We start from the raw sequence: 12,139 nt of genomic DNA on the forward strand, positions 1-12,139 counted from the left end.
CAAAACCCCACATCAGCGAAGCCGGAGAACGGGGGGAGGGGGAAGGGGACAGGGAAGGGCCCAAAGGGCGGGGAGGGAGGGAAAAGGGGACGAGGGGCCAACCAAAGGTCCGTCGGAGGGGAGAGACCAAGGGGCGTACAGCCAACCAGGAGCAAGGAGATTAGTCACCGACTGGATAAAGCCAAAAGTCATGTAAAGAAATTATGAATAATAAGCAAAACAAAGAAATGTTTGCCTATGTGTATTGATACAATTGTGAATAGAAATGTAGCGCCTGTGTACTTTCGTACAGGTGCTATATTCAAATTAAGTGGGAGAATGAGAGAGTTATGTTGCTCTCATTCTTTGATTTGACAAATTTGGCTGTCGCCAAATCTGGATTGTCCTGTTGGTCAGTCTGTGCTCCAGGGATGCAGTCTCATCTCTGGGCGGCAGGTGGCGCCAAAGGGGTCCAGGTGGAGCCGCTTCTTCCCAGCAGCCAATTGGAGGAATTTTCCCTCGCGGGGCATGCTGGGGAGGGGTATTTCTGTTGCGGAGGCCGTTGTTCGGGGTTCCTGGTTCCAGGTGCGGCACCCACCTTTAGAGTGTGTGCACATCATGGGCCCCACCATTATGGCCTACCTGGCCGGAGTCGCGTGCTACGCGGAGTTCCTGACTCTGGGCTCTCATAGCCCAGAGCAACCGATGCTGCAAAGGGGCCCCAGTGACTTACTGGGTCCCCACTTCTATTGAGAAGATCCCAAGCTGGGTGCTGTTCGGTGGGGGATCGGTCTGATGTGAACCCGGAGGCAGGTGATCCAACAAGGCTTGAACGAACCATCGGGGATCTGGGTGACCGGACACTGACAGGTCACATTTAAACTGTCAGTCAGTAACCCCAAGAGACATACTGGGAGGATTCGCTCTATCATTCACAATTTCAACACTAGGCCTGTGGCAGAGGTCTCACCTAACATCTCAATTTAATTAGAGCCAAGTCGGTGGCAGAGACTTGTTCCTTCCAGAAGCTTTAAGTGGTGCTCTGGCTGCCAGGCCTGTGAGAGAGGTCTGTCCAGGGGCACTTTTACCCACTCCGGCTGGAGTTTGCGATGCAGACGACAACAACTACAAAAAGGGGCAGGACTGCCTTTACTATTCATAGCCTGATACTGTGAAGTTGCTCTTCTTTCACCAACCTATCCTGTCTACCTCAAGTTTACATCTTGGTTGTGTTTGACCGGGAAAATAAAGCATTTGAAAACGTCAACCAACGGTCCTGGACATTCTTTTATTGCTCTCAGCAGTACCATCACCCCTAGACACAGTATAGAGTTAACTTAATCACGCCAATCCCAAATCTAATCAGCGGCTCCTCCGGGGGTAGCGCTACAGAAACAATAGCCCAGGGGGGAAAAAAATGAAAAGGGGGAAAAGGGTTCAATGATGCATGGAAACTGTGCAAAATAAAGATGTGTGAGGAAAAATGTTAGGAAAAATGTTAGGGATGGGTGCATACCACAATATAATAGTGATGATAAGTGTGCTAAACATTACTGAGACCTGCTAAGGTCTAGAAAAAGTGTGAAAATAAAAATGATGAATGTAAAACTAGAAATAAAAAAGAAAGTGAGTGAAGGCACTGGTGGTGTTGATGACTATGATTGTAATGACATGTATTAACCAATATGTGAGGGAATGTTGAATATGTGAATGTGATAAATATAAAACCAATGAGCACTAACTAGCCAGCTGTTACCAGTGCTGGGACAAGGTCATTTGGTGCCCAGGGCGAAGGAGGCAAACTGCGCCCCCCCCCCCAATTATCGTCGCCGTTGTGACTATCTGTGCCTCTCTCAGCACATATTCCCCCACACCGTTACAGTGCACTCCTCTCTGCACAACCTCAGGCTTTGGCAATCCCTCACCTCTTCTGACGGTCACCAGTCTCTATGGAGCAGAATTGTGCTCAAGGGCTCGAGGGCAGCAGCAGTGGTACACACACATCCCCCCAGATCTCCTCCATGTACCAATCCCTCCAGATCCCCCCCTCTGCACAAATCCCCCCAGATCTCCTCCATGTACAAATCCCTCCAGATCCCCCCCTCTGCACAAATCCCCCCAGATCTCCTCCATGTACAAATCCCTCCAGATCCCCTCTCTGCACAAATCCCCCCAGATCTCCTCCATGTACAAATCCCTCCAGATCCCCTCTCTGCACAAATCCCCCCAGATCTCCTCCATGTACAAATCCCTCCAGATCCCCCCCTCTGCACAAATCCCCCCAGATCTCCTCCATGTACAAATCCCTCCAGATCCCCCCCTCTGCACAAATCCCCCCAGATCTCCTCCATGTACAAATCCCTCCAGATCCCCCCTCTGCACAAATCCCCCCAGATCTCCTCCATGTACAAATCCCTCCAGATCCCCTCTCTGCATACATTCCCCAGCTCTCCTTTCTGTACAAATCACCCCAGATCCCCCTCTGCACACATCCCCCCAGATCTCCTCCATGTACAAATCCCTCCAGATCCCCCCTCTGCACAAATCCCCCCAGATCTCCTCCATGTACAAATCCCTCCAGATCCCCCCTCTGCACAAATCCCTCCAGATCCCCCCTCTGCACAAATCCCCCCAGATCCCCCCTCTGCACACATCCCCCCAGATCTCCTCCATGTAAAAATCCCTCCAGATCCCCTCTCTGCATACATTCCCCCAGATCTCCTCCATGTACAAATCCCTCCAGATCCCCTCTCTGCATACATTCCCCCAGATCTCCTCCATGTACAAATCCCTCCAGATCCCCCCTCTGCACACATCCCCCCAGATCTCCTCCATGTAAAAATCCCTCCAGATCCCCTCTCTGCATACATCCCCCCAGATCTCCTCCATGTACAAATCCCTCCAGATCCCCTCTCTGCATACATTCCCCCAGATCTCCTCCATGTACAAATCCCTCCAGATCCCCCCTCTGCACACATCCCCCCAGCTCTTCTCTCTGCTAACCCCCCCCCCCCTTTTCACTGTTCTATCTTTCAGCACATATTCCCCCTCCCCCACACCTTTACAGTGCACTGCACTCCTCTCTGCACCTCAGGCTTTGGCAACCCCTCACCTCTTCTGACGACCACCACTCTCTATGGTATGCACAGGCTTTTTTTTCTTACTTCAGCTGAGTACAGAGAGCTCTGCCTGCTGCCTGTAGCACAGAGCTGAAGAGGAGTTTCAGAGCTCCTTGGCTTCATGCTCAAATGTATCAGTAGTGGCAGCAAGCAGGGACGAGCTGCCTCTGGAATCACTAGCTTACAGTGCTGGGAGCAGAATTGTGCTCGAGGGCAGCAGTGAGTGCCCAGAGCTAACAGAGAAAAGCCAGGAGAGGAGAAGGCTGCCAGAGGTGAAAAAGTCCTGGTGATACACACACTTCCTTACTGAACTTCTGCTGGTTCCTCCTCAGCGGCTCCTCCCGCAGTTTCGGCAGCAGCTCTCTTCTCTCCTCCTATCCCACCTCCGGCTGTGAGTGATGTCACGCTGCTGGGACGGGACTACAAATTCCCTTCATAGGGGGAGAGAAGGAGCAGCGCTGACAGGTATGGCTGGTGTGGACTGTGTAGGCTTGTGCTGGGTGCAGGAGCGCACTCAGCACATAATAGTTGTAAGTTACAGATGACTACTAGTGGCGCCGGCTAGTGTGTACAGTAAAGCACACTGGCGGCACTTCACCTGCGCCCCCCTCCTGCCCGCAAATGGTAGCGCTCAGGGCATCCGACCCTTCCGCCCCTGCCTTGTACCGGCCCTGGCTGTTACGCTGGGAGATAGCTGAATAAGGAAAATATGTGCAATAGAATGATCCTTATGCCGCGTACACACAATCATTTTTCGGCATGAAAAAAAACTTTGTTTTTCAGCATGTCCAAAAAACTACGTTTTTCCAACTTCATCATTAAAAACGACGTTGCCCACACACTATCGTTTTAAAAAAATTATGAAAAAAGCGCGGTGACGTACAACATGTACGACGGCACTCTAAAGGGGAAGTTATATTCGCCTTTGGGCTGCTTTAGCTGATTCCGTGTTAGTAAAAGACGATTTGCGCTTTTCTGTCTGTTACAGCGTGATGAATGTGCTTACTCCATTATGAATGGTAGTTTTACCAGAACGAGCGCTCCCGTCTCATAACTTGCTTCTGAGCATGCGCGGGTTTAAAACATCGTTTTAGCCCACACACGATCATTTTTTACAACCCGAAAAACAACATTTTTTAAAACGACGTTAAAAAATGCAGCGAATTTCTTTTTTGTCGTTTTTCAGAAGCCGAAAAAAGATGTGAAGCCCACACACGATCATTTTAAATGACGTTTTTAAAAACGTCGTTTTTTTTCATGCCGAAAAGTGATCGCGTGTATGCGGCATTAGAATCATACAAGGAAGGAAAAAAGAAAAGGAAGTGGAAGTGCCAAGGGATGTATTGTGAGTGCACAACAGGTGTGTGGAGAAAAAAAAAAGGGGGGAAGAAAATAAATAAATAAGGGGGGAGGGTTTTTACCAGGGCTAAGTAGATGAATAGCAAAAAAAGATTCACTAAACAGGGTAATGTATGAAGTCTGTGGGAGTTCAACCAAGGATTTCCTTGAAAATCAAAATGCCTACAGTCACAGGAATCTATATATGGAGAAATATACAGAGAAAGTGACCATATTCACTGTTAGAGGAATACTGCTCAGGAAAAGAGATGGCCTGGCGGTTCGCCCGGCGGTCGTCTCGCAGGGAACTTTGCTCGTTAGGCGGACATCTGGCGATATTCGCGGCGGTCCACCATTTTACATTGAGAAGAACTTTGACCTATGACACATTCATCAGGTGGTGCAGGACAGCCAATTGAGACATTTCAGCACATGGACATACCCCCTACCTTATAAATAGACCTGATCTGGCGGCCATTTTACATTCTGCTTTTTGTCAGTGTAGGGAGAGGTTGGTGTTTGGAGCAGGGACAGGCTGTATTGAATCAAATAGCTATCTAAAAGGTCCACAAAAGTAATTTTAAGGACTGGTATAGGTGTACTACTTGCTGTGCAGTATATAGGTGTAATACATTCATATACTTTTTGTCAGTGTAGGGACAGGTTGCTGTGTGCAGAGCAGGGACAGACTGTAGTGACAAAAATCGTTACCTAACAGGTCCACAAAAGTCCTTTCAAGCACTGTTATAGGTATACTATTGTTTGGTGTGCAGTACATAGGGGTGTAATACACTTATAATATACTTTTGAATATAGAAAGCATATTATAGTGGATTTGTATTGTTAAGCATTGTGACCGGTGGTGTATTTGGTTACTGCTGAATTTTTGCCTCTTTCGCTGCGTTACCTCTGCTACACACATTGACAAAATTTCCTGAAAATAAAGTTTCATAACTGGTGCGATAAACCAGCGGCCCCCCAAAACGACAAATTGAAGCGGGGTGTTATCTAAAAATATACGTTCATAATAGTGTATTTGGGTACTGCAGAATTTTTGTCGCTTTCGCTGCATTACCTCTGCTACACACAGTGACAACATTTCCTGAAAAAAACGTTTCATAACTGGTGCGATAAACCAGTGGCCCCCCAAAATGACAGATTGAAGCCAGGTGTTAATTTCCTTCTTCCACATATACTGCGCTTCTCTAGAGACTTTTGTCACAGGGTCATTTAAAAAATGACAGGCAGAGGAAGAGGCAGGCCCTTCCGCAGGGGTGGTAGGGGTAGGGCAGGAGCACCAGGCCGGAGCCAAAGTGGGAAGTGGCAGAATGTTCGTTTGATTACGTCAAAGGACACACCAAACTTGGTTGAGTGGCTCACCACCACCACCACCATATACCCTCCGCTTGAGTCACAGGAATTATTTTCCGATCCATCAGAAGTCATTTCGGATGCGCAGCCATTCTTGGCATTGGATCAGGAAGAGGAGGTAGCAACAGCCGGCACTCAGCAGTCTGACAACAGTACTCAGATCAGCCCAAGGAGGTTTGTGCCCGCTGTTGCTGCCTACTCCGAGATCTCTATTGTTAGTGATGGGGAAGGTGATGTCGAAGACGTGTCTACAGACGTCACGTGGGTGCCCACAAGAGAGGAAGAGGAGGGGAGTTCAGAGGGAGAGATGGACCAGCATATAGGGAGGAGAAGCAGGCCAAACTTACATTGCACAGGAGGGACAAACTAGACTCCTAATGTATCAGGAGCGAGCCATCAACCATGTACGGTCACATCTGGATGAATTCCCAGGGGGGGCTACTCCACAAATCAACAATGGGAGTCTGAAGAGGAGTCAGAGGAGGATGGTGCCGGGGGAGAGGAAGAGGAGCAAGAAGAGCATGCTTTAAACCTTTCTGGGATCCCTGGTGTTGTCCGTGGATGGGGGGAGGAGAACGAGGACGACATTATTCTGGATGATGAGCAGGAGCCAGGCAAGTACAGCGCTTCCAGTTTAGTGCAAATGGGGGCCTTCATGCTCCAGTGTTTTAAGAGGGACCACCGTATAAAAAGCATAACGGGCAAGGACCAGTACTGGGTGTCAACGTACTTAGACTCCCGGTACAAACAAAACATGGCGGAAATGTTACCACCATCACAGAGGGCTATCAGAATGCGGCACTTCCAGGCCTTGCTTCGAGAAATGCTGCATTCTGCTTTTGCGTCCGCTGGCAGAGGAATTTCCACTCACAGAGAAACAGTTTTGGGTACCAATCCAACAGCGCCTGCAAGAAGAGGGGCGGTTTGAAGATGTCTTGATCACTAATGATATGAGATCATTCTTTCAGCCGACCCATCGACAGCTGTCCTCCGGATCCAGCATCAGGGAACGCCTAGACCGACAGGTGTCCGACTACATCGGGTTATTGGCCGATGTAGATGCACTGAGAAGTGATGAACCCCTGGACTACTGGGTGGGCAGGCTTGACCTCTGGCCAGAGCTTGCACAATTTGCAATGGAACTGTTGGCTTGCCCCTCGTCCATTGTCCTGTCCAAAAGGACGTTCAGCGCAGCAGGGGGGGGGGTCGTGACCGATAAGCGCACTCGCCTAGCTCACAACAGTGTTGATTACCTCACATTTATAAAAATTAATGAGGCATGGATCTCGGAGAAATTCAACACATGTGACCAGTAGATCATGTTTCATTCAAATTCAGGTGAACACCTGTGGGCAATTTTTTTGGGCCTATACTGGTCGACACTTACTTCTGTATCCGGTGAATGCCTATTGTACCACCAGCCACAGAATACAAAGTTGTTTGCTGTCAGGTGAACGCCTGTGGCCGTGGGCTAATTTTTTGGGCCTGTAATGGCCGACACTTACTTCTGTATCCGATAAATGCCTATTGCACCACCAGCCACAGAATACAAAGTTGTTTGCTGTCAGGTGAATGCCTGTGGGCTAATTTTTGGGGCCTGTAATGGGCGGAACTTATCCGCTAAGTGTTCACGATCCAGAGACTCTCTATTCACCCTAAGAATTGAGAACCGAAGGAACAGAGAAAAAAAAAAGTTAAATTCGCCCACCCAAAAGACAGGCCTATGATCTTGGGTGAGAGTTCTGAGGAAGCCATCTGTACCACCCAGAAGACTTACAATACATGAATTCTGCCTACTACAGCTTCAATAGAAGGCAACTCTGGCTCACCCCCTGACACACCCTGGTGACCGTGTCAATCAGCCTCCTAAGGTCAAGGCAGCCCCTCCCCCTCTAACAAATGCTGTGAGCTTCCCTTACCAAGTTCCTGTTTGAATGCTATCCATGTGTTAAAGTGGTAGTAAACTTAGCTTTTTTTTTTACTTTAATAAGGCTTATCTGTAGGTACAGTGAATGTCTCCCAAACTTGCACTGTTTAGGAGATATTCAGTGTGCATGCAGCTGGTGACGTCACCGGTGCATAAGCTCTGAAGGTCCGGCATACCGGGGAATATACACAGATTGCGCTATGGGACACTTTTTTTTCTATCATTTTTTTGCAGAGAGCTACTGTGAGACGTCTTATTGCCATTTATATCTTTTCACTGTTCATGCTGCTTTTTATCAATGATGTGTATGCCAGGTTAATGTAGCTTAGCGCTATTGTTGGCTAGGTTAATTGCCATATTATAGCCTAGTTTTCTGGTCAGTTTAGCACATTCAAACATATTATTTGACCTGTTATCTTGCCTTTGCGATAATATACTTACTTTAGGTAACATCAGGTCAAATGTGACCTATTTCCTGTATGCTAATATATTTTTTTTATAACCAGGTGTGTCAGAGTGGAAGAGTCGTGGCAGAACAGAAAACACATCATAACAATCGACTTCTGTGGAGGTAAGTGCTACATATGATTTTACGTTTTAACTATAGATACGCTTTAAAGCGGTTGTATACCCAGCTTGGTGATTTTTACTTACAGGTAAGCATAAAATAAAGCTTACCTTTAGGTAAAATTAAAGGGGTTGTAAAGACAAAAATATTTTCCTCTTAAGTTAAAGTCTGACAGTAGCTGATAAAGTAAAAAGTAATATTTTGCATTATAACTAGTTTGATACCTGTTGAAATCGAGCCGTTTTATTCACCTCCGTCACTCCTGAATCATTCTCACTGACTTCCTGGTTTGCGGTGCGCATTCATTCTTGCTACATCATGGCCCATTGGGAACTACAGTTCCCATTAGGCTTAGCCTCCATGCCTGTGAGGGATAAGAGTGCATCTTCATGCAGGGCTGTAGTCATAGGGAGGGGGTGAGCACATTCTGCTTTCCACCATGCAAAACAGTTCAGATGCTGGTGGAAAGCAAGAAGAGGAGAGAGAGGAAATGGCATTTTCAAACCTGGATTACTGTATTTTGGAGGTCAAAAGGAAAAACGAGGTAAGTGATATTTAAATGCTCTAGCTTACAGCAATTAATTGATCTAATAAAAAACGAACCTTTAGTGTTCCTTTAATATCTCCTAAACAGTTTAGGAGATATTCACCCTGCATGCAGCCGCTGATGTCAGCGCGCATGTGCTCTGACGTGTAGTGACGGAATTTCAGGGCTCCTTGCCGGAAAGGAGGGCTCCCGTGCACATGCGTGGGAGTGACGTCATCGCATCTCCGGCCACTTACAGCACTGGACCCTTAGAACCTGTTAGAAACGCTGGGGGAACATGTCAGCCCCCTCAGCGGTGAACGGGCGCTGCTGCAGGGGCTTCGCTCTAAAGTAAGTATTTTTATAATTTCCTAGAATGTGATGCATACTAGCACATTATGCTATTGTCATGCAGGTGTAGCACTACCCCCAAAGGAGCTGCTGGTTAGTTTTTGGGTCTGCCGCTACCCCATTGTTCACCATGTTAGCTCAAAGTCTAGGGTTAAGAAGTTACATAGAACATGGTGGCCAGTCACTGGCCCGGATTCAGATAGGAGATATGGCTAGATATGCCTAAGATCCGCCAGGTGTAACTGTGTTACACCATCGGATCTTAGGCTGCAATTCCAGGCCGGCCGCTAGGTGGCGCTTCCGTGTCTTTTACGCGTCGATTATGCTAATGAGCATTTACGCCGATTGAGAAACTAACGCCCGCCGCAAGTTTTGAGGTAAGTGCTGAATACAGCACTTGCCTCACAAAATTGCGGCGGCGTAACGTAAATCAGATAGGTTACGCGGATCTAAAGATCCGCTAACCTATCTGAATCTACCCCACTGAGTCTTTTCAATGCTTTTTATTAAACACAACGTTGGCAGAAGAGGGATGGAGGATTATGGAAATTCAGGTACCTTGCAAAGATCACTGAAGAACTTGAGATCCTGGGGACAGGTACACTTGCTGTTACTGGATCTTGCTCACCGGGATAGGCCTCTCTCTGCGGCCTAGCAGCCGGGATGATGCACGGACAAAAAGAAAAGAAGTCTCTGCCACAGACTTGGTAGTGATAGTAACTGTTGAACGATCCTCTGCCACAGGATTCAGTAATCAGAATTTCCCAAAGCGAACACAACTGCACAGTATAAGGAAGTCTTTTAAGCTGACTCGGCAATACTGTGAGGTGTATTGGTTAGGATGCATCCTCCAATTGAGGCATCAGGCTCCTCTCGAGATACCAGCCTTCCGCTGTGTCCTCTCCAAGATGATTCCTTTAATTGCTCGGCTTCTTCCCACAGGACAGACAGGACCACCCTCGAACCAGTAGGTCTCAAATAGCTTCTGGGCCTACCTCCAGTAACGAAGCCTTGGGCCAGCAGGCCCCCCGAGGCAGAAGAGGAGCTGTCACATACCTTAGGCCAGAGTGGCCACGAGGTGAGAGAGTGAAAAGAATGGCGTCCGCCTCTTAAGTACCCTCTCCCAGCATGCCCAGCGGTAAAAACCTCCCACTAGGTAGCTTCTGGGAAAGAACACCCAATACACCTTCCATCACGAACCAGAAGTGACAGCGACACCTACTGGTGACCGTGGGAAATACACCAACTCAGCCAAAGCTAGAGCAGAGGCCAATTTAGCCATTAACATTGTATCTGAACTGAATACAGTTCAGGTATCCCACTAAATTATGAAAATAGCGCCTGGTCAACAGGAGCAGGGCGCTACACAGGTTTTTCTTTCTTTTTTTCTTTTCTTTTTCTCTTTTTTTACCACCGCTTTAACACCTACATTCACACTTTAAACTGCATGTAGTTTCAGTCAGGGGTCAAGTCCTGGGGAAAAAAGTGTGGGAACTCCCACCCAAGATCCACTCCCCCACCAAAAAAAAAAAACATACGCTCATATGCATAATTACTAAACCGCATGTTTTTTTTGATCCACTGTACCTTAGTAATCCTTTATGTTACTGGCCGCTTCCTGTATATGGATTCATCAGGTAGTGTGCGGGTATTCCGTCACTTCCTCGATGCCGCAATGTCTCCTGGGAGCTTTTGTCATTTTTCCCAGGAGACATTGCAGAGGTCTGCCGCAAGTTATCGCGGGATTTAGAAAGAACAGGAAGCGGCCAGTAACTTAAAGGATTACTAAGGTTCGCCTGCCCCTGACAGTGACTCGAGCTGGGCATCGCCGCTTCGTGAAGGATTGGCTCGGGCGGCTCGGCTGCTCTAGTCCTGCAAAGGGAACTGCGTTCCTGCTGTGAAAAAAGTGCAGGGACTCCGTTCCCACGCTTTCCCGCAGGACTTGAGCCCTGGTTTCAGTGTCTTTTACACATGTACGTGTACATGTGTTGTGTTTGTTTAAATGTGTAATACACAGTTTTTATTTCTTTGCTTGTGTTTTATTTGTTTTCCTTTAAAAAAAGTTTTTGACAGCTCTATTGTTTGGAATGTATTCCAAAAACACCCACTTGCATGCTCTGCAAGATTGACAGCTTGCCCACTCCTTCTTGCATGTCTCTCCGACCACACTGCTAACAAAGAAACGCACAGATAAATGCAGCCTCGCAGAGCTGTACAAATGCCACCACTGTGATTCTTTGCTTCTTGCCAAAAATGAAATAGCTGTGGAATTCGACAGGCAGAATGACTGCCAAATGTGACTTATTTAGTCGCCGATCACTGTCACTAGTAGTATAAAAATTATTGGGCATGTATGAAAGTAAACAATATTGTTATTTAACCAACCGTGTCATGTATATATATGTCAGCAGAATGGCACGGCTGCGCAAAGCAACATATATATATATATACATTGCTTTGAATTTCGCCGAGCAGGCGCGCACCCCTGCCGCAAGCTCCATGACCATACCCGCGGGACCCGCGGACTCGATATTCGCCGGTGTCCCGCGATCGTGTTACAGAGCTGCAGAACTGTAAACAAGGCATCTCCCTGTTCTGCCATGTGTCAGGACACTGATCGTCTGCTCCCTGTCATCGGGAGCAGTGATCAGTGTCGTGTCACATGTAGCCCAGCCCCCACACAGTTAGAATCACTCCCCAGGACACACTTAACCCCTTCCTCGCCCCCTAGTGGTTAACCCCTTCCCTGCCAGTGTCATTTACACAGTAATCAGTGCATTTTTATAGCACTGATTGCTGTGTAAATGACAATGGTCCCAAAATAGCATCAAAAATGTCCGATGTGTCCGCCATAATGTCGCAGTTACAATAAAAATCACCGCCATTACTAGTAACAAAAAAAAAAAAGAATAAAAATGACATAAAACTATCCCCTATTTTGTAGGCGCTATAACTTTTGC

At 47.5% G+C, this 12,139-nt stretch overlaps 1 protein-coding gene across 1 annotated transcript in view; it reads left to right on the forward strand.

Moving 5' to 3' along the window:
* Window positions 1-12,139, forward strand: part of LOC120935776 (protein BZZ1-like) — a 37,291-nt gene that overhangs the window by 3,483 nt on the left and 21,669 nt on the right. The window contains exons 2-3 of the mRNA XM_040347837.1: window positions 7,969-8,048; window positions 8,241-8,305. Coding sequence (XP_040203771.1) covers window positions 7,969-8,048; window positions 8,241-8,305 — 145 coding nt within the window. The remainder of the gene's footprint in view (window positions 1-7,968; window positions 8,049-8,240; window positions 8,306-12,139) is intronic.

The sequence above is a fragment of the Rana temporaria genome, chromosome 4, assembly GCF_905171775.1.
Source record: "Rana temporaria chromosome 4, aRanTem1.1, whole genome shotgun sequence".
Classification (NCBI taxonomy): Eukaryota; Metazoa; Chordata; class Amphibia; order Anura; family Ranidae; genus Rana; species Rana temporaria.